This window comes from Vanessa cardui, chromosome 19, assembly GCF_905220365.1.
Source record: "Vanessa cardui chromosome 19, ilVanCard2.1, whole genome shotgun sequence".
NCBI classification, from domain to species: Eukaryota; Metazoa; Arthropoda; class Insecta; order Lepidoptera; family Nymphalidae; genus Vanessa; species Vanessa cardui.
This window is the reverse complement of record NC_061141.1, coordinates 10,317,592-10,344,642: the sequence shown is the minus strand read 5'-3', so window position 1 is coordinate 10,344,642 and position 27,051 is coordinate 10,317,592. Positions and strand designations below refer to the sequence as shown.

Here is a 27,051-nt window from a genome sequence, read left to right as displayed (position 1 = left end):
TAAAACAAAATATGACTATATCATTTTATCTTGCCAAGGGAGTTTGCCTTCGTTAACAAAATAATCAGCGAATCTGTCTCTTGTGTTCAGCGATCTGGCATTAGGCCTTACTGCCTCAGTATTTATATGAATTAGAGATGTTTCGTAAAGAGTGTGGTCAAACCTATAACCATCCCATAACCTTAAAAAATAACTCTTATAATTATAAAAAAGAGACCCAGAATCATTAGGTTTTATAATACGGATATGCTTGCCATCAATGGCGCCGATGCAATTTGGAAAATTTGTGTATTTTTGAAACTGTTTAGAAATCTCTTCCCATTCAGCCTTCGTAGGTACTTTCATTACGATATTTTTCAGTTTATGCCATATGACGTAACAAGTTTTTTGTACTATTTCGATAACTGTAGACTTTCCCAACCTGTAAGCATAATGCAGATCCGCAAAATAACATCCTGTAGCCAAATATCTGAAAAAAAAAATGCGTTTAGTTAATTTATATTTTATTTACCACACTAATTAAATCATTATATTACTGGTTACAGGTAATATTTTGCAAAAGAAGTGGAAAGGGTTACGTGATGGATTTGTAAGAGAAATGAAGAAAAAGAAAACCGCTCCGTCTGGATCAGGAGCCTCCGGCAAAACCAAATATATCTATTTTGAACGTTTGATGTTCCTCGAACGATCGACACGCAATAAAACAACTGATAGCAACATTAACACCACTCCTGCTGCAGTGGAAGAAGAAGACTTTTCTGGCGATGGGGAAGATGTAATGAGACCTCCAGTGAGTCAAGCAAAAAAGAAGAAAAAACTAAATGCGGCCGACGAAGAATTTTTCGCTATCATAAAAACAAATTTAGCATCTAAAAATCAGCCACATACATCAAACCAAACCGAGTCTGATGATGACAAACTATTTTGTTTATCATTACACAAAGAGCTTCTTAAAATATCAGAGCAGAACAGACTTCAAACAAAAATTGAACTAATGAAAGTACTTCAACTAATGAAACTACTTCAAGGTCAACAAGCCCTGTATCATAAACCTTCAACTGCTCGTTCTGTCTATATACCTCCACAATATAATTACCAAACAGGAATGACACAACGTGGACAGAGAGACTATTTTGAAGAAACAGGATATAACACAATAGACCCCTCAATATCTTCAGTTCCTCCTGCAACCTTTTCGTCTTACAATCGAGGTTATTGCACTGTGCAACGCAACACCCCATCAACAACGTCTGCCTACAATAACCCAACAACTCCATAACCGGCTTCTACATAAGATTCACAAGAATCTGAATTGATGGAACTATATGGTGATTAAATGTTAAGTTTGAATGATTCCTAATTTTTGGTGTTTTTGTTCAAATTCTTTATTTTTGTTAAATTGATTCTTAGTTTAAAGATACAAACTTGATAAAAGTACAATTACATTACAATAATAAAAAATATTACCTCAAAGTAATCACGAGTTTTTCTTCTGCAGAGACAGTATCCCGTACCACATAATTTTGACATGGAGTCAAATCTTCTTGAATAATTTCTAGTAATTCATCAAACGATGTTACTGACATCCGGAAGTAGTTAAAAAACTTTTCACCGTGTTCTCTGAGCTTTGGATATAATGTTATGTTACATTAAAAATTATTTTCATAATTTTAACTTTTTTTTTTAATTATATAAAACGTCAAAAAAGTGTAAATTCGCTAAATTCCGTGCCATTGACCCATTTCCCACTTAATTTATGTCGGTGTTGCTAGTATAACGCTTCGACTTGGCATTTTCTAAAATTTTAATTAATAAAATAAATTACATTTATTTTAAAGGTGCATTAAAACAATTATTAAAATAAGATTTTAATCATTTAATTCGTTTGTTGAATTTTATTAGAGGTCATTTCACATCGTTTCAGATTAATTTAATAGCTGTCTTCCAGTTTAAAGGTTAGTTCTTCGATGTAGGTGTCGGAGTCTAGTTATGATAAATTTACTTTGCCTCATATTTGGCTTTTCTTAATTTTAATAATTATTCCATAATTATTTCCTTGATTTAATTATGGATATAATTCCTTTTTCATTAAGGGTATTTTGGTATTGATACTGGTCACACTCGCTAACCTTTCAAAGGTTCGTGAACTTTCGATTTCGTTCTTTTTGAATTTTGGAACTATCGGCTTCACACCGAATCCAAACTTCTAATTCGATATACTGAATATATCGGTGAGTTGTCTTAATAATTGAGTTTCTTAATATGTGGTTGTTTAGTATTCAGTGCTTTAATAGCAGTTATCTTTTCAGAATTTATATTAACATAAGTTTTGAAGTTTGACAGAACTTTATATCATGTTTACCGACTCGTAAAAAATTATAAGTCTTTAATTCTTGTTTTTGATTAAATGCATTGGTTGGCAAATCGAAAAGTCGTATTCATGTGTAAATTGTGGTTTCCAGTGACCCTTTGAAATGGTTTTCCGGAGTTGAGATCGTCAATTTGTGTAAGCAGGACTTTGAACCTCCAGAAGGTAAATTCGTGCTTACATCTCTCGTTAAAGGTATTTATCATTTGCTTAACTTATTTAACCTGTATATTTCGTATTACAGGAGGTTTTTTTTTTAATCGGATTTACCCACCACGTGGACTTCTTGAACGGAAATATTAAGAGTGAACGGCTCCGGGTTCCTGGTTGAGTGTGCCCAGATAGCGGCTGGTGCAAATCCAAGGACGGCAGGCCTGTTCCCTAAGCCGTTGACGGTATCCACGTGTAGCTGGAAACTTTGGTGATGTACCCCCTTTGAATTATATTATAAATTTTGTTTACACCGGTCTGGCGAACGGTGTATTCTTTCAAACCACATCAACTAATTTATTCGTCAGTGGCGCCTAATTTTCAACCTTACATTTTGGTTTAGTGAACATTGAATTTTCAAGCTTGCCTTTTATCCCAAGTGACCCACGCTGAGTCTAGCTGGCATAAATTTATATAATAGTCATTATAAGAAGTAACAAGTAACTTAAGTAACTAGCTAAGCAAAAATTGTTTGTATATACGAAGTTACTGTGCATTAAAAATTTTATAACTTAATATTGTTTCTTTATACCTATCCCGAAAGGTAACAGTTATAAACAGTCTACATCAATACTATGCGTCATTCTGTCACGTAGAATTGGGTGCACGTTAAATCGTCGACGTTCTCTTCGTTTACGATTTTTCCATCGACGGTATGCAAGCCACAACACAACCGTTGTTTCCGAGTTCATGTTCGTAACTGGCTGGATCCCTCCCAGCGTAGAAACGCGCGTAAAACGCGGCATCTGGTTGCAATAGAATTTGAAACGCGCGTGTGGACTCGCGCGTAAAACGCGTCATCTGGACAGGCTGTTAAACGTCGAAAAGCTACGCGCGACCACAGCGCGTCTGTTCGCTGTATCTGCGCGTATACGCGCGGTAGACGCGCGTTTCTCGATCTCCCCGTGTGCTTAGGTTACAAGGTTGCGATCGAATGTCGTTTGAATCGCGTATACGCGCGTAATCTGCGCGTCGTCTGCGCGTTTAAAAAACGCCGTGTGCTATGGGTGTAACATAAATGCTTCCATCATCTTATCATATTTAAGAAAACTTGAAAATTTATAAAATAATAATTTAAGGGCCGATTTTTCAATCCTCAGTTAATAGGTACAATAACTATCTAAAGAATAAAAGTATTTGGGTGTTTATCAGACGAATAAATGCTCAACGGTTTTTCGACTGTTATTTATTCTATTGATAACTACCTGACATAATAATTCAACTCTGGCGACTCCAACTTCAAAGAAGCGAGACAAATATATTGCTTAGACAAGCATTAGAGCAAGACAGATATTTTTCACAATTTTTGTCAATAACGTCGCTGTCATATCAAACGCCGAGTCTATTATTTTTAGTTTTGTCGTTTGGTTGGATGTGGTGTTTAGAAAGTTTTTTTTTTTGGAATAGGTATAATTGGTGTAGTTATAATGGAGTCTACAAAAAGAGAGCGTTCGGTGAACTTTAATGAGGCCGAAGTTCGGCTACTCATAAGTTTAGTCAACAAATATAAAGTGATAATTGAAAATAAAAAGACCGATGCAGTTTCTAATAAAGATAAAGAATGGAAGAAAATTGAGGATGGTTTTAACTCATGCGGAATTACAACAAGTTTCCGCTCGTGGAAAACCTTAAAACTCAAATACGAGGGGTTAAAAAAAAACATTAAAAAACATCCATAAGAGGCAAGAAATGTATAAAACCGGATGGGGCCCTTCGAATGCTCCTTAGTTTAATGAAATTGAGGAAAAGGTGCTTAGCATGTGTTCAAACATAAAAGGCCCTAAAGCACGTCATGACAGTGATACTATTTCAGGTAGGTTATGTATGTTAAGAATTTTTGAATGAATCTCCAAGAATGTCCCTGTCCCAATACAGAACCTAACACTTGTAAAGATATTTTTCAGAACCTATTCCTGTCGGAGAAATTTTGGACCAGTTTAATGCTGATATTCAAATATCAAACATAAATGAAAATATATCTCAAACCAGTCTAATGAATGACTCAGCCATGCAAGAAATCACTGAAGATAATAACTGTCATAAAGGTATATAAAGTATTTTTGACATTAAATTATCACACACAGATAGTGCCTGAGGATCCTGTCCACTATGCAATAGCTTGTAATTGAAATTCCATTGTCGTGATTAATTTTATTTCATTTTTTTCTTTTTAGATAATATGGATCAAAAATCAAAATCAAAATCAAAATAAACTTTATTCAAGTAGGCTTTTATAAGCACTTTTGAATCGTCATTTTACAATTAAGTGAAGCTACCACCGGTTCGGAAAGTAGATTCTACCGAGAAGAACCGGCAAGAAACTCAGTAGTTACTCTTTTTTTTTAAAATTTAAAAAATACAGCGTCATGTTAATTAAATACAATTATTTCAATTAATGTATCCTGCTTGGAAGTCAACAGGTATTAACTCCACGCTTTTTTATCATCTACAAAATCTTGTATCGAATAGTATGCTTTTTCTACCAATGTATTTTTAACAAACGATTTGAATTTACTAAACGGCAAAGTTAAAAATTTCTGCGGGATTTTATTATAGAAACGGATACCTTGCCCCAAGAAGGATCCATTGACTTTGCGGAGTCGGAAACTTGGCGTTATAAGTTTATCCTTACTTCTAGTGCATATACAATGATTATCACTGATTTTATCAAAGTGATCAATGTTACTGTGAATATACATGATATTGTTGTAAATATATTGCGACGCAACAGTAAGTATTCCTACTCTGTTAAAAACATCCCGAAGAGAGTCTCTAGCCCCAAGATTATAAATAAACCGAATTGCTATAAGTCAATAATTCCAGAAATCGTCGAGGACAATGACTCCCAAAAAGGTAATTAATATTACATTGCAAAGGGTGGCAGACAAACACGTTTCTCAATCTGAAAAAGAAATTTAAAATCTGACGAGGGAGGCTATAAAGTCCATTACGAGTCGTGTGCAATGCGCGCTCGGAAACGGACGTGTTCCACCGTGCAAATTCTGAAGACGAGTATTGTGCGGCTATAACTGCTGCCCGTCTGTTAGAGGACGTCAGTGCCGAGTGCATTACCGAACCTCAATACAAAGTTATTCAAAAAATTACTTTCATTTACTAATGAATCCATTCAAAAATATTAATAATGTCAGTAAAAGTTTTTTTTAAATTCTGAATTGTCCAAATACTTATTTTTACAGGAGGAAGAACAAGGCGCTGTAGATTCTACAGAGAACGTTTGCTGTATTTGCGAACTAGGTGAAAATATAAATGTTCCAAGTACCTCAACTCAAGTTCAGGAAAAATTTACTGAAGTGACTCGGGGACTGCCAACATTGAGAGCAACAGCAATACATTTGAAAAATAATGAACTTCTTAATTTTCTTAATAGCGGAAAAAAAGTATTTGTTCATTCTAGTTGTCGAAAACGCTTTACAGAGCGTAAAAGTGTTTCAGCTGAAATAAGAAAACTTGAACTTTGTGAAAAACAATCTCTTAGCCCACCCAAATTGAAGTTGAGAAGATCTTCGAATTCCTCTTTTGATTGGGACCAAAATTGTTTTATTTGCACTCAATCATTATTTGCTGGAAGAAAAGTCAAGCAAAACCAGAACATTTCTGTTGTTACTTCCCATCGTACGAAGAATAAATTTCTTGACCTTATCAAGAATAAAAGAGATGAATCTTCTCGGTCTCTTCTTTTGAGGATTCATTCAGCGAGTGATTTGAGATCTGTAAGCGCAAAATACCATCGGACTTTTTATGCAGATATTCTAAAACAGAATAATACACCAGAAAAAACAATTGATCCACGAACGGTTAATACAAATGACGCTATGGACCGAATAATTGATTATGTTGACGATCATCCCGATTGTCAGTTTTCTTTAAAAGAGCTGATGGATGTAGTAGGTGATAATCCGCCTGCTCCTCAAACTATTAAGCGTCGATTAGAGGAACACTTTGAAGAAGATCTTATCGTATCAAATTGCCAAGGACTGTCTACTCTTTTTTGTTTTAAGAAGAAACATCATGACTTCTACCTATCCTAGTTAGTAGTATGTAGTCGTATACTGGCTCACGGGCACACCAAGTAGTTATACACTATCGCGTCCGGTTGCGCCGGCGCTCATCGCATGACTGACGGCTGATCCCGCCCCTCCACTACTTGTGTGTGTGAGACAGCGTCAGTATCTTTTTTGTATCGATACACAAACACTACATCTCTATCTTATTAATATTTTTATTTGTTTAGAATCAAATTTAGTCAACAGTAGTAATTAAGGTTCAAATAATTTTAAGTTAATCAGATTTATTGTTCGAATTATCAGTAGTTGATTCATCATCTTCTGCACTATCCATATTTTGATTGTTTGTCACGTTCTTCCAAACACCTTCCACTTTTTTCAAATGCATGACATTCCTTCTTAGGCTTTTTCCTGTTTCCTCATTTCTGACTGTAACGTCTCCTCCAACTAATGTTTCTACCACATGGGGTGTTGGATTGAAATTAGCCGTAAGTTTGTTTTTCTCTATTTCTTTGACGTAAACTTTATCTCCTATTTCTAACTCCGTTTCTTGCGCGCGTCTCTTCCGGTCTCCAAATTCTTTTCCTTTTTCTTTTTGTATCTTGTCTCTATCTCTAACTTTAGAGTCCTCCTCTCTTTCAATTCCTTCCTTCAACATAGGAATTTTATCTCTATTCTGTCTGTTAAAGAATAATTCAGATGATGTCTTTCCTGTCGAAGAGTGAGGAGTAGAATTATACATCATCAAATACTCGTATAATGCAGTTTTTAAATCCTTCCCTTCTGTTTTACTAATCTTTAAGCGTTTCACTATGTCCCGGTTCTGGCGTTCAACCTCACCGTTCATTTGTGGCCAGTATGGGACAGTATTAAACAAAATAATGTTACACTCTTTGCAGAATGATTTCAACTCCTCACTCACAAATTGGCGTCCATTGTCAGCGGTAATTGAAACTGGATAACCCAAACGACTAAACATTTCTTTAAGTATGTTAAGAATTTGCAAGCTTGTGATGTTTCGGGTTATCTTTATCTCTTTATAGCGACTGTAGTAGTCGATAACCACCAACAGATAATCCCCGCTAGGTAACGGCCCCAACAAGTCGATTGCTATATCAATCCATGGTGCTGCCGGTAGCTCACGACGTTTCATCGGAGCGGGCGCATTCGGCAATCCCACCAATGTGCAACCCTTGCAGCTTTTAACTAGTCGTTCCACATCTGTGTCAATTCGTGGCCACCATACTTTCGAACGAAGCCGACCTTTTATGGCGACTATTCCAGGGTGTCCCTCATGAGCCGCATCCAGCACTCGTTTTCGCAAATTTTGTGGAATAACTATCCTATTTCCTCTTAGGAGGATGGCTTCATAAAAACAGAATTCCTCTGCACACAACTTGTAATTTTTTACCGACTCGTCCCAGTTTTGGTTATAGACGCCATCTCGAAATTTATTGATTTCTTGATCCGCTTCAGAACATTCAATAATTTCCTTGTAAGAAATTGCTCGGGGCCTCGCATATTCTACGATTTGTTGTACGTAGTCAGTATCGTTAGTTGTTCTATTGGATTCCTTACATAATCGCGACAACGGGTCAGCAATGTTGGTTTTCCCGGGTTTGTGTATAATATTGTACCTGTAGGTTTGTAATCTTAAAACCCACCGTTCCACTCGAGCACAAGCCTTTGATTTTTGGCTGAATAGAAATTCCAATGGTTTGTGATCTGTAATTAAATCAAACTGTTTTCCGAATAAAAAAGTATTAAAATGTTCAACAGCCCAAATAAGAGCTAGAGCTTCTTTCTCCGTTTGGCTGTACCTACGTTCACAGTTTGTCAGAGTTCGATTACCACATGCGATTATTCTGGGTCCATTACTATCATATTGGACCAGCACGGCCCCTAGGCCAACAGGGCTGGCATCCGCGATCACTTGAGTTTTATCGTTGACATCATAATATCCGAGACTTTTTATTTCCGTTAATATATTCTTCAATTTCAAAAATGCTCTTTCCTGCTTTTCTGTCCAATATTCTTCAATGCTCGCCTTCTTTCCTAATTTTTTTCTTAGTAGTTCTTTAAGGGGTTCTGTAGTCGTTGCCAAATTTGGTATCCACTTATTTATATAATTCACAAGACCAAGAAAACTCTGCAGTTCCTCCATCGTTTTTGGTGCTCTAAATTTACTGATGCTTTCCAAATATTTAGGTAACGGTCGTACACCTTCGGATGTCAATTCATGGCCCAAAAAATTTACTTTTGTCACTTTGTATACACATTTATCTTTATTTTGTAGAACCGAATTATCATTTAAAACTTCTAATACTTTGGCCAATCGTGCATCGTGTTCCTCTTCATTACTCCCCCATACAAGTATGTCATCTATGAAGTTGGTGACTCCTTCATATTTAATTAACATTTTTTCCATGATCTTCTGAAATAATTCGGGAGCACATGTAATCCCGAACATTAGTCTCTTGTACCTATACAGTCCCTTGGAAGTAATAAAAGTCGTTAGATGCCGAGAGTTTGGATGGAGTTCCACTTGGTGGAACGCATTCTTTATGTCCAGCTTTGAAAAATATTTTCCTTTTCGGATTTTTGGTAATAGGTGTTCGATACATGGCAAGGGATGATTCTCTCTTAATATTGCTGCGTTTGCTCGACGCATGTCCACACACAGCCGTATTTCGTTGCTATCTTTAATAATCGGGACAATAGGAGAGATCCAAGAAGATGGTCCTTGCACCTCTTCAATTATATCCAATTCCAAAAGTTCCTTTATCTTTTCTTCAATTCTTTCCTCTATAGTGATCGGTATTCTTCTAAAAGGTTGCGCTACTGGTTTTACTGCTGGATCAATAGGTATATCTACCAGAACACCCTTTAATTTTGGAAAACGTTCTTTTTCTTGAATTTCGTTTATGCCAATTCCAAGTTTTAATACACCCAGTCGTATAGTCGCGTCTTTTCCGAGCAGATCTCTTAAACCGTTCTTTACCACATATACGGTGTTGTAGTCTGTTCTTCCGTTTACTTTTATAACCGTCTCGAATGATCCCAGGATTTCCAGGGGGGTCTTACTGCTATAAGCAAACAATGTTTTATTGGTGTCTTTCCTTTGTCGGTAACAAGTGATTTTTTGATTTTTCAATTTCTGCCACGTCTTGTCCGAGATCAGATTCAATTTGCAGCCTGAGTCGATAAGCATTTCTAGTTTTACTCCTCCGACATCACAATCTATTGTAGAATCATGATTAACGTTGAAAATGTATTGCACGTCTTCTTCATCGCTAAGCGAGTTTACTGAATTTTCATTTCGTTGTTTCTTACCTTTATAACCTTCTTTGTTCTCTAATTTTCTTTTCCGTTGATTCGATTTTGTTTTGCAACATTGTTGAAAATGTCCTAGTTTACCACAAGCAAAACATTTTTTATTTTTTGCTATGCATGTGGAATTATGATTGTCATTTCCATATCTACCGCATCTGCCACACTTGGTTTGCTCTTCGTCTTTCCTATTTCTGTATGTTCTTTCTCGTGCGTTAAATTTATTCCTGTTTACAACTAGATTTATGTCATTGTTAGTATTTTTCTCCTTCCGTTCATAACTTTCCATTTAGTGATCCACAGCTTCCAGTGTATTTGCTTCGCTTATTATTTTGTTTGAAGTCACCTGGTTCCCCATAGTCAATATCTTTTTTCTTAGTTCTGTTGATTTGCATTTCTCAATTATTTGCCCAATCAAATCTTCGTCCGGTTTTTCGAAGTCACATTTGGCAGCCTGATGCCGCAGCTTTATTAGGAATTTTTCAAAACATTCACCATCTTCCTGCTTGATAGATCGAAAAATATGTCGCTCAAAATTTTTATTCTGCCTAGGCAGAAAATGTTCATCCAGTTTGTCCAAAGCGATTGCAAAAACATCTACTCCTTCAGTCTTTTCGATGCTTGCCCCTGGCAAATTGTAGAGTTCGACAGCTCGTTTTTTCAAAGGAGATTTAATTTCAGCAGCTTCCAAGTAAATCATTAAGGAACGCTTCCACTTCTCCCATCTTAGTCCCACTGATGCGCTGTCCCCATCAAGATCGAGTTTTTCTGGTGTTGGCAGGAAATGTGACATTTTGAAGCGATCTGGGGCGACCTGAATGTTCAGATATATTGTATGTCAATTCTCGTCTTCAATTTAATGATGACCCGTTGAGTTTCCTTCCATTTGGAAAGTAATCACCTGCAATCGTCTCCAATTGAATGGTGACTCATATGGATTGTCTCCAATTTAATGGTGATCACATACATTGTCTCCAATAGAATAGTGACCCATACACTGTCTCCAATTTAATGGTAACCACATACACTGTCTCCAATTGAATGGTGATCCATACACTGTCTCCAATTTAATGGTGACCACATACACTGTCTCCAATTTAATGGTGACCAATACACTGTCTCCAATTTAATGGTGACCAATACACTGTCTCCAATTTAATGGTGACATGTAGCAATGAACTTTCTAATCATTAAAAACCATGTAATTCTACCCTAGATTCCGAGTTTCTAGAGCTTTCTTTTTTTATTTTTTTATTTATTTATAAATTTTTTTTATGGTATATCAAATACCTACCTATATTTGTGTGCTTTGTAAACAAAGGTGCTAATTGAATCATACTTCTTATTTATTTATTTACTTTACCTATTATATATATTTATTTAGTTACCTACCTGACACACACAAATGTTTAAGGCAGACACCAAAACGGGGGATTATCACGACCAAATTAATGCGGAGAATTTTACAAAGTGGCTTACAGAAAAATTACTACCCAATATACCCCGCAACTCCATAATTGTGATGGACAACGCCCCTTATCACAGTAAGGAAGAGAATAAGCCACCAAACATGAATAATAGAAAACAGGTGATGGTTGAGTGGCTGCAAGCTCACAACATCGAATTTCCGAGCGAGAGTACAAAACCAGAACTATATTTATTAATTAAACAGCACAAACCGCCAAAAATTATAAAATCGACAAGTTATTAGCTGACAATGGCCATGAGGTCGTTAGATTGCCGCCGTACAACTGCGACCTCAACCCTATTGAGTACATCGGGAACCTAGTCAAAATGAGGGTGTCAGAAAAGAATGTGGAGCAGTTAGAGAGTCGAATTGAATCTCTGACGTTGGAGGCATTTTTTTTGCTATCTGTACTTTTTTGCGACGGATGACTTCACGCAGCTGTTATTGTGACAAGGTTCCATCGCAATATCAACTTGCGGGGCTTATAGGAAAAAATGGCGATCCTCCATTAAATATAGACTTCTCTGTACAAGAATATTCTCAGCATTTAACTACACTCAAATCAACCAGTCCTAATATTGACCCTCTAGAGCAGGGATCACCAAATGGCGGACCGCGGTCCGCATCCGGACCGCCAACCCATTTTGTGCAGACCGCAAGAACACAGCAACTTGCACTACAGAGCACGAAATTTAATAAAAATGTATCTCCCGCACTATTTTTGTTAACGTCAATTCGACAAATTTCGACAAACATCGCGGATTGTTAACGGTTTATCATCGGGGCGGGGAAGCGCGCGGGACGTCGCGTCGCGCGGTCGGAGCGCGCGGAGCGGGCGGGGGTGATAGCGCTGCCGGCCGCCCCGCCGCGCCGCGCCGTCCGGCGTGTCAGTTTGTTTTGTTTTAATTTTGAGTGACCGTCTTGACGACCCACGTGCTTGAAATATTACGTTTGCTTGTTTAATTTACGAGTTTAAGTACCTACCTGTTTACATTGTTGAGTTTTATTACTATGGAACCGAAAAAAAGAAAAGTTGAAGATGAAAATAGACAGTTTTTGCCAGAATGGACCGATTTATACTGTTTTACACTGCCAAATCGTGCTGGAGCAGTACCAATGTGCTTGATTTGTAACCAAACAGTGGCGTTAATTAAAATCTCGAATATAAAAAGCCATTATAATACCAAACACAAATCATTTGCCCAAAACTTTCCAGTTGGTAGTGATCTGCGTAAGTCTAAAATTGCAAGTTTACTTTCAAGTTACTCAACTTCGACCAAACTCATAAGCCACTCAATGACTGAGCAGGAAAAATGTGGTGAGGCTTCTTTACGCATTTCTTGGATTCTTGCTAAGCACATGAAACCATTTACTGATGCTGACGTAGTTAAAGATTGCTTTCTCGAGGTGGTTAATGCTTTATTGAGAACAAAAAGGATGTTGTTGAGACGATTGAACGACGGATTCCGTTATCTGCTTCTACTAGCACCAGAAATAAACACGTTTTGGCAGAAGAAAATCAATGGTTGGGAGTAACAAAGGACTAGTTCGCTTGTTGAGTAGCAATGCAACCTTGCATTGCTACTCAACAAGCGAGTAGCAATGCAAGGTGTAATGAAAATTTGATTTCCTACCACTGTATTATTCACCAAACTGTGCTTTGCTGCAAACTCAATCGTAACTTGCAGCGTATTATGCAAGAAGTGATGAAAATAGTGAATTTTCTCCGAGCGAAATCATCACTGCAACATCGTCAATGGAAATCATTTCTTGAAGAAGTTGATGCACAATATGACGATCTACTGTTGCATAATAATGTGAGATGGTTAAGCAAAGGCTGCGTTTTAGAAAGATTCTTCAGCATTTTAAAGCACTTAAAAATATACCTTTTTAATAAAATTCAAACTTCAGCAAACGCCTATTTAAGTTTCCTAAAAGAAAAATAAATTGTAGCTTCCATTGCTTTTTTGACGGATATTATTAAACATATCAATGACCTGAACCTTAAGGGAGCTTTCCAGTGTGAAATTTTCAAAAAATCGTTTTTTTTTTTTTTGCTTTATCGGATAGTATACACTCTTCCGAGTATTCCCTAAAATTTTCATGCCGAAATTCAGATTATTCCGGTTACTGTACAGCATTTCTTGGAAGCAGGCAACGGAGCGCGTCGAACAGCTGGCGCGTCGGGCGTCGGCCCGTGCGACCGTTATTTCTATTGTCTCGTTTCTACCTGCTCGTGTCCCTTCCAACGTGTTCCAACGTGAGTCCGGTTAGTCTCTCAGTTTAGTTTCGACATTCAAAATGGATAGACCAACGAAAAAGCAATGTGCGTGGCAGGATAGAAAAGGCTCGAGGAGCGGACATCCGCGAAATGAAAGAAAAAGATCCGCGGGTTTCAAGGGAACAAATCGACATGATATCGAAACAGATATAACGTTTGCGAGCACTTCGGCAGCAAAAATCTCGAAAAAGAGTCCAGAGTTTGAAGTCCGAATCGATCAAACGTTTAGCTACGTGATTTTGGAGTTCTTTTTGGTTTTCGGCGCTCTTCAGGAACTGTTGAAGTGCAAAAAGTGTAATAGCGACGTGAAGTTTTTTAAAAAATCGATTCGCGGATTGGGTTTTAAAATTTGTGTTCAGTGTTCGTGTCCAGATCCGGCCGAGATAAATTCTTGTCCTTTGATAAAAAACGCGTATGAAATCAATCGTCGTTTCTGCTTTGTCATGCGAATGGTCGGCATCGGCATAAATGGCATTAGAAATTTTATCGCCTTGATGGATTTAACTGCAAACTTCAACAATAACACCTATTATGGAATCGTGAAAATCCTGCAGATTGCAGTAAAATCAATATACGAGGCCGTCGTGAAAAAAAGCAGGTACCGAAGAGAAGGAAAAAACTTTGGAAGCAGAAAATCGGGGCGATATTCTGACGGTGTCCGGTGATGGATCGTGGTCGAAACGCGGTTTCACGTCGCGCATGGGTATCGTGTCCGTGATTGGAAAATATACCAACAAAGTTTTGGATATTGCTGTCAAATCAAGCTTCTGCAAGGCTTGTGCATTCTGGAAAGGACAAGAGGGAACACCCGAGTACGAGGCGTGGTTCGAGACGCATGAATCCGAATGCAACGTCAATCACGAAGGCAGCGCGGGAAAAATGGAAGTCGACGGTATAATCGAAATATTCAAGAGATCAGAAGAATTGCACAACGCGAAATACGGTTTCTATATAGGAGACGGCGATACAAAAACATTCAAGATGTTATTAGAAGCCAAGCCGTACGGTGACGATTTGACGGTAAAAAAAAAGGAATGCGTTTTGCACGTGAAAAAGCGCGTATATAAAAGGGGAAACGAAGCAAGAAAAAGGTTAGTTCAACTAAAAAAAGCCAAAAAGCAAATCGAAGACAAAGCAATGGAGAGTGAACCGAAAAAAAAAGGATCTCGTTCGAGTACTCCGAAAACTACAAAAAATCAAACAAAAAAAACTGCTGTTGAACCGAAAAGAGCGCAATTGACGTTAAAATTATTGACAAATCTCTCCGAATATTATGGCTTGGCAGTTCGTCGAAACTCCAATTCCGTGGAAAATATGAGGAAAGCCATATGGGCTACATTTTATCACAAAAGCTCTACTGACGAAAATCCTCAGCATGAGTATTGCCCTCCGGGAGAAGATTCGTGGTGCGAATGGCGCAAGGCCGAGGCCAGAGGAGAGGAGTACATCCATCCACCAGGACTCGACGAAGATGTGCAGCAAGTTTTGAAGCCGATTTACGACGATCTAACATCAGACGATCTCTTAGAACGATGTACGGGCGCGAACACACAAAACAATAACGAGAGTTTTAATCACTGTGTGTGGCAACTAGCCCCGAAGCACGTATTCTGCGGCAAGCAGATCGTAGAAATCGCTGCACAGTGTGCTGTGTGCACCTTCAATGAAGGTTACGATCCCATTTTAAAAATTTTGGAGACGATGGGATGCACGATAGGGCCGAGCGCCGCAGATTTCGCCGCGAAGTACAAAGATGCGCGGATCACGCAAGCGAACCGCCGGGCGTCCTTGGATAGTAAAGAGGCGAGGACAGCTCGTCGCAGTGAACAATCAATAAAGCACGATCTTTTCGAAGAAGCAGAATGGATACTTTATGGACCTGGCATCGCTGATTGACCGTAAGTAAACAATTTACCTAAAATTTTCTCAATTCAAACTTTAAACGCGTTTTTCTCGAAACAGCATTTTTTTTCGGGCCGTCATACTGGAAAGCTCCCTTAAGCTTCAAGGCAAGGGAAAGCTTGTATGGGGCTCATGTCGGAAGTAAAGAGTTTTACGAGAAAACTTGATCTCTTTATTAATGATGTTCGTAGTGAACGCTTACACTTTCCTAATTTAAATAAAATAATCAGCAGTGACAGCGAGATTGATGTCGGCCAATACAAGACGTTCATTACAGATCTGAAATCGGAATTTGAAAACAGGTTCGCAGATTTTAAGAAAATTGAGAATGTTGTAGAAATCCTCAGCAGCATTTACTCTCTGCATCCAGATGGTGAATGGAGCAACGAAGCTGCAAATGTTTTCGGGAGTGATAAAGCTACTCTGCAGATAGAAATGATCGATTTCCAAGAAAACACAGTTTTAAAACACAAACATGCAGAAGTTTCCTGTGAAGAGTTCTGGATAAAATTTGTGTGTGGTAATAAATATCCAGAACTAAAAAAAATAGCTATGAAACTTCTTACTTTGTTTGGGTCAACATATATTTGTGAAGCAGCATTTTCAAAGATGAATTTCATTAAGAATAAATTTCGATCTCAACTTACTAATGAACATCTCCAGGATTTAATGACAATAGCGTGCACCAATTATACTCCAAACTTCAGACAGATAGTCCACAACAGAAAAAATAATTTTTCCCATTGAAAAGTAAAAAATTATCTTTGTTATTTCCGTAACTACATTTCTTTAACAAATTTTTTGTCTATAAAATGTGCGGACCGCGATGGTCATTTCATTTCTTAAAACGGACCCCGAGCATAACTAATTGGTGACCCCTGCCTCTAGCGTTTCCTCTACTTACTCTACTTTTTCCCAATGGAGAACTCGGATGGCATGAAAATCTTTAAACACAGAGAAGAGAGACGAACTGCTCGAAGCCGTCTTAGAATGTTACAATTTTATCAGTATAAGACTTGCTGTTCGTAAAAATTTTAGCCCATTATTTTACGTCGAAAAACTTTTTCATGAAAATTGTGTCTTAGCCTATGTTAGGATTGAATCTCAAAGATTACTGTTTCTTCGATTGAATCAAAAACAGCTCAGAGCTGATAATTATAATAATTTAATGGATAGCCTGTACAATAATGATAGAGAAATGGGTCAAGGCATTGGGAAAATGATAATATTGCCATCAACTTATGTCGGAAGTCCTCGGCACATGATGCAAAATTATCAGGATTCCATGGCAATTGTATGCAAGTATGGTAAATAAGTCTGTTATTTATAACATTTACGTGTAATCCGAATTGGCAGGAAATCTTAGATAATTTACAAGGCACTAAAAAAGAACATAGACCCGATTTAATTGCCAGAATTTTTAAACTTAAATTACAGGAACTTTTAGATGACATTACAAAAAAACATATTTTTGGAATACCGAGTGTGTGGTTTTACACAATTGAATTTCAGAAACGTGGACTTCCACATGCGCATATGCTTATTATTCTAAGAAATGAAGATAAACCAAGGTCATCAGTAGATTATGATAAATTTGTGTCTGTAGAAATACCTGACCCAGATAAAGACCAGGAACTTTTTCAGGCTGTGTCAAAAAACATGATCCATGGGCCAGGTGGCCCTGGATATATGAATTCGCCTTGCATGTTCTACAAACCATATCCAAAGATATTTTGCGAAGAAACAAGAGATGGTACCCAAAATGGAGGTTATGCTATATTAAGAAGAGACGATGGATGAACAATAAAAAAGAAGGATTTTGGAGTGATAACAGATGGGTGGTGCCCTACAATCCCTATCTATGTAAAACATTTAATGCTCACATAAATGTTGAAATTTGTTCAAGTGTCAAAAGTGTGAAATATATAAATAAGTATATTTATAAATGTCATGACCGAGCAAAGATACAAATTACAGTAGCATCACAAGAGTCCAGTGATCACTTGACATTAAGCAATGAACACCATGATGAAATTAAGACTTATATTGATACGAGGTATGTTTCGGCCCCTGAAGCAGTTTGGCGAATATTTGAATTTTCAATGCACAAAATGAGTCACACAATAGGCGTGTCGACAGTGTCAAATAATTTAAGATGTTTTGATTTTAGCGAATAATCTATTTTTAAAGATATTTTTTAAAGAATTTTATTATAATAAATAAATTGAGATTAATAAGATATTCAATAAAAATTAAGCTATAAAAACTACAATCGGCCATTTTGAATGAAACACCAATCACAGCGCATTACGTCACGTCTATATAAATGTCACTGAGAAGCTTCAGATTTTGTTGTGTTTACGCATATTTATTGAGTTTTTTATCGATTTGTTACCATCAGTGCCATTTCTCGACATCATAACGATGGAGCCAGGCTATATAAAGGCAACAAGCTCTAATTTACCGAGGATTGATATACTGATGTTAGGAGAATTCCTCGCATCAAATAAAGATTGTTGCTCCCCCGAGTTCAGAAATGTAAAAACCTCCTTGTAAGTATATAAAGTTTATATTTATCTGTGTCGGTAATTCTAAGATGTTCAAACATTTCGTGACATTGTTCGACAAGGAAATATTTTCATTTTTACAAAAATAAGATTATCTTTTAGGTTATGTAACTACTTCACTTTTTTATGTTGTAACAAGATCATAAACACGTCTTTAACAATATAGAGAGTATATTTTAACACTTACAAACAGTACCTACATATGTCTCATTATAAAATTTTATCTGTAAATACATATTATGTACATACTGTTATTTATTCCAGGTCTTCAAGACCATCCTATGGCGATGATGCAATCAGTTATGTACAACTGAAAAGAGAAGAGAATGCCTGCACAGTAAAGTGCAAGATTTGCCCGGAACATAAAGTCCATGCAAAGTTGTATGCAGTCACTTTGATAGTTGATGAAGATAATGAGAAAGTCATATCAGTTCAGTGTCATGATTGTGTTGCAGCTCAGGGTTACTGTAAACACGCCATAGCTTTGCTGATGTGGGTTGTAACCCTAAAAATTTTAATTTTTCAATATTTTATTTCTAATAAATTATAGTATTTATTTTTATAAGCATTTATCGGTTTTAAAACAAAACTTCGATTTTTGAACCGTAACCGTCGTTGTCTTTATTATCTGTCAATTTCGTGGAACGGCAACACTGCGTTTTCTGCGTCGTCATTCTATCGTTGTGCAGGCGCCAGTCGCATACCGACACTTGTGTATTTTAAAACGATATAATCATTTTTATTCGTGAGTATATTCAGCGAATATTCTGGAATATTGGAATTCAATATATTGTTTCTACATTTCGTATATTGGTTTTGCATTCGTTTCAGATTATACACGAATTATATACAAACATAAACGGAGGGTTACCTACGTCTTCAACCTATTATTCTATATATTTGAGAGGTTTAGGCTACTAAACCGTAAGTAAAACAATTTATATTTGCTTAATCGAGGCACATTAGTGGTTTTTAGAATGATATTTAATCATATTTTTGGGTTGGGTTTAGCAAACTTCTGCACGATTTTGGGGAAACAAATTATTTTATATGTTAGAGGATTAGTCACTGATTACAAAAATACCACTCGCGTCCTGCGAAATTCTGCACCATTTTCGAGAAAATTAAGAAAACTATCATAACCTATAAACGCCGAAATACGTCAAATAGATCGTAATAACAGTTTAAGAGCAGGATAAGTGACATATTTTGCTCTAGTTCGACAAGGATGCAACATAACAGTGCTTGTCATATGTCAAAACGCTTAATTAATGTGTCAAAAGTCAAGATAGTGTTCTGTAAGAATTCGAATTTCATTCCGTTGTTTCTCTTTGACTCGCGCGAATGTGTTCTCCATTTTGTTTAATTTCTTTTAATTCGACGACTTTCGCTTTAATCTTGGACTCCGATTCTTTGCCTACACGACTACTTACTCGCTTATATATACTGGACACCGATTTTTTGCCTACGCGATTAACTGTTGCTATCATCCCGGACGAACGAACGTGGTGTTTAATAAATACCATGTCGCAGTGTACTGACTCACAGCCGTCGACAAGTCGCGATTTTTCTTCTGAAGAACCGCCAGTTAAACGTAGTCTATACGTTGAGGAAGTAAAAAAAATGTACAATTTAGCTAAGGTGATGCGCAAGCTTGGTACTCCCGAACAAGCTATTAGCTTCGCTGAAGAAAATAACATGATACCACAAACAAAGATGTGCCGCGTTCATAAAAAAACCTATGACTGTCATATTTTCATCAAATAGAAATGTTGGATCTTTCGTCTGTTATAAAGGACCATGCCGAGGAAAGAACGTCAGCCGAGCAAAAGGAACATGGTTTGAGAATATTAAAGTATCACTAACACAAGTTTTTTATTTAATGTATGCATACTCTAACAAATGGAAAAAATGGCGATCCTCCATTAAATATAGACTTCTCTGTACAAGAATATTCTCAGCATTTAACTACACTCAAATCAACCAGTCCTAATATTGACCCTCTAGAGCAGGGATCACCAAATGGCGGACCGCGGTCCGCATCCGGACCGCCAACCCATTTTGTGCAGACCGCAAGAACACAGCAACTTGCACTACAGAGCACGAAATTTAATAAAAATGTATCTCCCGCACTATTTTTGTTAACGTCAATTCGACAAATTTCGACAAACATCGCGGATTGTTAACGGTTTATCATCGGGGCGGGGAAGCGCGCGGGACGTCGCGTCGCGCGGTCGGAGCGCGCGGAGCGGGCGGGGGTGATAGCGCTGCCGGCCGCCCCGCCGCGCCGCGCCGTCCGGCGTGTCAGTTTGTTTTGTTTTAATTTTGAGTGACCGTCTTGACGACCCACGTGCTTGAAATATTACGTTTGCTTGTTTAATTTACGAGTTTAAGTACCTACCTGTTTACATTGTTGAGTTTTATTACTATGGAACCGAAAAAAAGAAAAGTTGAAGATGAAAATAGACAGTTTTTGCCAGAATGGACCGATTTATACTGTTTTACACTGCCAAATCGTGCTGGAGCAGTACCAATGTGCTTGATTTGTAACCAAACAGTGGCGTTAATTAAAATCTCGAATATAAAAAGCCATTATAATACCAAACACAAATCATTTGCCCAAAACTTTCCAGTTGGTAGTGATCTGCGTAAGTCTAAAATTGCAAGTTTACTTTCAAGTTACTCAACTTCGACCAAACTCATAAGCCACTCAATGACTGAGCAGGAAAAATGTGGTGAGGCTTCTTTACGCATTTCTTGGATTCTTGCTAAGCACATGAAACCATTTACTGATGCTGACGTAGTTAAAGATTGCTTTCTCGAGGTGGTTAATGCTTTATTGAGAACAAAAAGGATGTTGTTGAGACGATTGAACGACGGATTCCGTTATCTGCTTCTACTAGCACCAGAAATAAACACGTTTTGGCAGAAGAAAATCAATGGTTGGGAGTAACAAAGGACTAGTTCGCTTGTTGAGTAGCAATGCAACCTTGCATTGCTACTCAACAAGCGAGTAGCAATGCAAGGTGTAATGAAAATTTGATTTCCTACCACTGTATTATTCACCAAACTGTGCTTTGCTGCAAACTCAATCGTAACTTGCAGCGTATTATGCAAGAAGTGATGAAAATAGTGAATTTTCTCCGAGCGAAATCATCACTGCAACATCGTCAATGGAAATCATTTCTTGAAGAAGTTGATGCACAATATGACGATCTACTGTTGCATAATAATGTGAGATGGTTAAGCAAAGGCTGCGTTTTAGAAAGATTCTTCAGCATTTTAAAGCACTTAAAAATATACCTTTTTAATAAAATTCAAACTTCAGCAAACGCCTATTTAAGTTTCCTAAAAGAAAAATAAATTGTAGCTTCCATTGCTTTTTTGACGGATATTATTAAACATATCAATGACCTGAACCTTAAGGGAGCTTTCCAGTGTGAAATTTTCAAAAAATCGTTTTTTTTTTTTTTGCTTTATCGGATAGTATACACTCTTCCGAGTATTCCCTAAAATTTTCATGCCGAAATTCAGATTATTCCGGTTACTGTACAGCATTTCTTGGAAGCAGGCAACGGAGCGCGTCGAACAGCTGGCGCGTCGGGCGTCGGCCCGTGCGACCGTTATTTCTATTGTCTCGTTTCTACCTGCTCGTGTCCCTTCCAACGTGTTCCAACGTGAGTCCGGTTAGTCTCTCAGTTTAGTTTCGACATTCAAAATGGATAGACCAACGAAAAAGCAATGTGCGTGGCAGGATAGAAAAGGCTCGAGGAGCGGACATCCGCGAAATGAAAGAAAAAGATCCGCGGGTTTCAAGGGAACAAATCGACATGATATCGAAACAGATATAACGTTTGCGAGCACTTCGGCAGCAAAAATCTCGAAAAAGAGTCCAGAGTTTGAAGTCCGAATCGATCAAACGTTTAGCTACGTGATTTTGGAGTTCTTTTTGGTTTTCGGCGCTCTTCAGGAACTGTTGAAGTGCAAAAAGTGTAATAGCGACGTGAAGTTTTTTAAAAAATCGATTCGCGGATTGGGTTTTAAAATTTGTGTTCAGTGTTCGTGTCCAGATCCGGCCGAGATAAATTCTTGTCCTTTGATAAAAAACGCGTATGAAATCAATCGTCGTTTCTGCTTTGTCATGCGAATGGTCGGCATCGGCATAAATGGCATTAGAAATTTTATCGCCTTGATGGATTTAACTGCAAACTTCAACAATAACACCTATTATGGAATCGTGAAAATCCTGCAGATTGCAGTAAAATCAATATACGAGGCCGTCGTGAAAAAAAGCAGGTACCGAAGAGAAGGAAAAAACTTTGGAAGCAGAAAATCGGGGCGATATTCTGACGGTGTCCGGTGATGGATCGTGGTCGAAACGCGGTTTCACGTCGCGCATGGGTATCGTGTCCGTGATTGGAAAATATACCAACAAAGTTTTGGATATTGCTGTCAAATCAAGCTTCTGCAAGGCTTGTGCATTCTGGAAAGGACAAGAGGGAACACCCGAGTACGAGGCGTGGTTCGAGACGCATGAATCCGAATGCAACGTCAATCACGAAGGCAGCGCGGGAAAAATGGAAGTCGACGGTATAATCGAAATATTCAAGAGATCAGAAGAATTGCACAACGCGAAATACGGTTTCTATATAGGAGACGGCGATACAAAAACATTCAAGATGTTATTAGAAGCCAAGCCGTACGGTGACGATTTGACGGTAAAAAAAAAGGAATGCGTTTTGCACGTGAAAAAGCGCGTATATAAAAGGGGAAACGAAGCAAGAAAAAGGTTAGTTCAACTAAAAAAAGCCAAAAAGCAAATCGAAGACAAAGCAATGGAGAGTGAACCGAAAAAAAAAGGATCTCGTTCGAGTACTCCGAAAACTACAAAAAATCAAACAAAAAAAACTGCTGTTGAACCGAAAAGAGCGCAATTGACGTTAAAATTATTGACAAATCTCTCCGAATATTATGGCTTGGCAGTTCGTCGAAACTCCAATTCCGTGGAAAATATGAGGAAAGCCATATGGGCTACATTTTATCACAAAAGCTCTACTGACGAAAATCCTCAGCATGAGTATTGCCCTCCGGGAGAAGATTCGTGGTGCGAATGGCGCAAGGCCGAGGCCAGAGGAGAGGAGTACATCCATCCACCAGGACTCGACGAAGATGTGCAGCAAGTTTTGAAGCCGATTTACGACGATCTAACATCAGACGATCTCTTAGAACGATGTACGGGCGCGAACACACAAAACAATAACGAGAGTTTTAATCACTGTGTGTGGCAACTAGCCCCGAAGCACGTATTCTGCGGCAAGCAGATCGTAGAAATCGCTGCACAGTGTGCTGTGTGCACCTTCAATGAAGGTTACGATCCCATTTTAAAAATTTTGGAGACGATGGGATGCACGATAGGGCCGAGCGCCGCAGATTTCGCCGCGAAGTACAAAGATGCGCGGATCACGCAAGCGAACCGCCGGGCGTCCTTGGATAGTAAAGAGGCGAGGACAGCTCGTCGCAGTGAACAATCAATAAAGCACGATCTTTTCGAAGAAGCAGAATGGATACTTTATGGACCTGGCATCGCTGATTGACCGTAAGTAAACAATTTACCTAAAATTTTCTCAATTCAAACTTTAAACGCGTTTTTCTCGAAACAGCATTTTTTTTCGGGCCGTCATACTGGAAAGCTCCCTTAAGCTTCAAGGCAAGGGAAAGCTTGTATGGGGCTCATGTCGGAAGTAAAGAGTTTTACGAGAAAACTTGATCTCTTTATTAATGATGTTCGTAGTGAACGCTTACACTTTCCTAATTTAAATAAAATAATCAGCAGTGACAGCGAGATTGATGTCGGCCAATACAAGACGTTCATTACAGATCTGAAATCGGAATTTGAAAACAGGTTCGCAGATTTTAAGAAAATTGAGAATGTTGTAGAAATCCTCAGCAGCATTTACTCTCTGCATCCAGATGGTGAATGGAGCAACGAAGCTGCAAATGTTTTCGGGAGTGATAAAGCTACTCTGCAGATAGAAATGATCGATTTCCAAGAAAACACAGTTTTAAAACACAAACATGCAGAAGTTTCCTGTGAAGAGTTCTGGATAAAATTTGTGTGTGGTAATAAATATCCAGAACTAAAAAAAATAGCTATGAAACTTCTTACTTTGTTTGGGTCAACATATATTTGTGAAGCAGCATTTTCAAAGATGAATTTCATTAAGAATAAATTTCGATCTCAACTTACTAATGAACATCTCCAGGATTTAATGACAATAGCGTGCACCAATTATACTCCAAACTTCAGACAGATAGTCCACAACAGAAAAAATAATTTTTCCCATTGAAAAGTAAAAAATTATCTTTGTTATTTCCGTAACTACATTTCTTTAACAAATTTTTTGTCTATAAAATGTGCGGACCGCGATGGTCATTTCATTTCTTAAAACGGACCCCGAGCATAACTAATTGGTGACCCCTGCCTCTAGCGTTTCCTCTACTTACTCTACTTTTTCCCAATGGAGAACTCGGATGGCATGAAAATCTTTAAACACAGAGAAGAGAGACGAACTGCTCGAAGCCGTCTTAGAATGTTACAATTTTATCAGTATAAGACTTGCTGTTCGTAAAAATTTTAGCCCATTATTTTACGTCGAAAAACTTTTTCATGAAAATTGTGTCTTAGCCTATGTTAGGATTGAATCTCAAAGATTACTGTTTCTTCGATTGAATCAAAAACAGCTCAGAGCTGATAATTATAATAATTTAATGGATAGCCTGTACAATAATGATAGAGAAATGGGTCAAGGCATTGGGAAAATGATAATATTGCCATCAACTTATGTCGGAAGTCCTCGGCACATGATGCAAAATTATCAGGATTCCATGGCAATTGTATGCAAGTATGGTAAATAAGTCTGTTATTTATAACATTTACGTGTAATCCGAATTGGCAGGAAATCTTAGATAATTTACAAGGCACTAAAAAAGAACATAGACCCGATTTAATTGCCAGAATTTTTAAACTTAAATTACAGGAACTTTTAGATGACATTACAAAAAAACATATTTTTGGAATACCGAGTGTGTGGTTTTACACAATTGAATTTCAGAAACGTGGACTTCCACATGCGCATATGCTTATTATTCTAAGAAATGAAGATAAACCAAGGTCATCAGTAGATTATGATAAATTTGTGTCTGTAGAAATACCTGACCCAGATAAAGACCAGGAACTTTTTCAGGCTGTGTCAAAAAACATGATCCATGGGCCAGGTGGCCCTGGATATATGAATTCGCCTTGCATGTTCTACAAACCATATCCAAAGATATTTTGCGAAGAAACAAGAGATGGTACCCAAAATGGAGGTTATGCTATATTAAGAAGAGACGATGGATGAACAATAAAAAAGAAGGATTTTGGAGTGATAACAGATGGGTGGTGCCCTACAATCCCTATCTATGTAAAACATTTAATGCTCACATAAATGTTGAAATTTGTTCAAGTGTCAAAAGTGTGAAATATATAAATAAGTATATTTATAAATGTCATGACCGAGCAAAGATACAAATTACAGTAGCATCACAAGAGTCCAGTGATCACTTGACATTAAGCAATGAACACCATGATGAAATTAAGACTTATATTGATACGAGGTATGTTTCGGCCCCTGAAGCAGTTTGGCGAATATTTGAATTTTCAATGCACAAAATGAGTCACACAATAGGCGTGTCGACAGTGTCAAATAATTTAAGATGTTTTGATTTTAGCGAATAATCTATTTTTAAAGATATTTTTTAAAGAATTTTATTATAATAAATAAATTGAGATTAATAAGATATTCAATAAAAATTAAGCTATAAAAACTACAATCGGCCATTTTGAATGAAACACCAATCACAGCGCATTACGTCACGTCTATATAAATGTCACTGAGAAGCTTCAGATTTTGTTGTGTTTACGCATATTTATTGAGTTTTTTATCGATTTGTTACCATCAGTGCCATTTCTCGACATCATAACGATGGAGCCAGGCTATATAAAGGCAACAAGCTCTAATTTACCGAGGATTGATATACTGATGTTAGGAGAATTCCTCGCATCAAATAAAGATTGTTGCTCCCCCGAGTTCAGAAATGTAAAAACCTCCTTGTAAGTATATAAAGTTTATATTTATCTGTGTCGGTAATTCTAAGATGTTCAAACATTTCGTGACATTGTTCGACAAGGAAATATTTTCATTTTTACAAAAATAAGATTATCTTTTAGGTTATGTAACTACTTCACTTTTTTATGTTGTAACAAGATCATAAACACGTCTTTAACAATATAGAGAGTATATTTTAACACTTACAAACAGTACCTACATATGTCTCATTATAAAATTTTATCTGTAAATACATATTATGTACATACTGTTATTTATTCCAGGTCTTCAAGACCATCCTATGGCGATGATGCAATCAGTTATGTACAACTGAAAAGAGAAGAGAATGCCTGCACAGTAAAGTGCAAGATTTGCCCGGAACATAAAGTCCATGCAAAGTTGTATGCAGTCACTTTGATAGTTGATGAAGATAATGAGAAAGTCATATCAGTTCAGTGTCATGATTGTGTTGCAGCTCAGGGTTACTGTAAACACGCCATAGCTTTGCTGATGTGGGTTGTAACCCTAAAAATTTTAATTTTTCAATATTTTATTTCTAATAAATTATAGTATTTATTTTTATAAGCATTTATCGGTTTTAAAACAAAACTTCGATTTTTGAACCGTAACCGTCGTTGTCTTTATTATCTGTCAATTTCGTGGAACGGCAACACTGCGTTTTCTGCGTCGTCATTCTATCGTTGTGCAGGCGCCAGTCGCATACCGACACTTGTGTATTTTAAAACGATATAA

General features: G+C 37.4%; 2 protein-coding genes across 2 annotated transcripts; one reads left to right on the top strand and one right to left on the bottom strand.

The window, feature by feature from the left end:
• Positions 1-532: 532 nt before the first annotated feature.
• Positions 533-1,505, top strand: LOC124537756 (the record flags this gene model as incomplete). The annotated part of the gene is made up of 1 exon (XM_047114646.1): positions 533-1,505. A coding segment is annotated over one exon (747 nt), but the record flags the coding sequence as incomplete, so codon positions are not given.
• A 5,372-nt stretch (positions 1,506-6,877) lies between these two features.
• Positions 6,878-9,814, bottom strand: LOC124537755 (uncharacterized protein K02A2.6-like). The gene has a single exon (XM_047114645.1). The coding sequence runs from the start codon at positions 9,812-9,814 to the stop codon at positions 6,878-6,880; it is 2,937 nt and encodes a 978-aa protein (XP_046970601.1).
• Between the last annotated feature and the right edge of the window lie 17,237 nt (positions 9,815-27,051).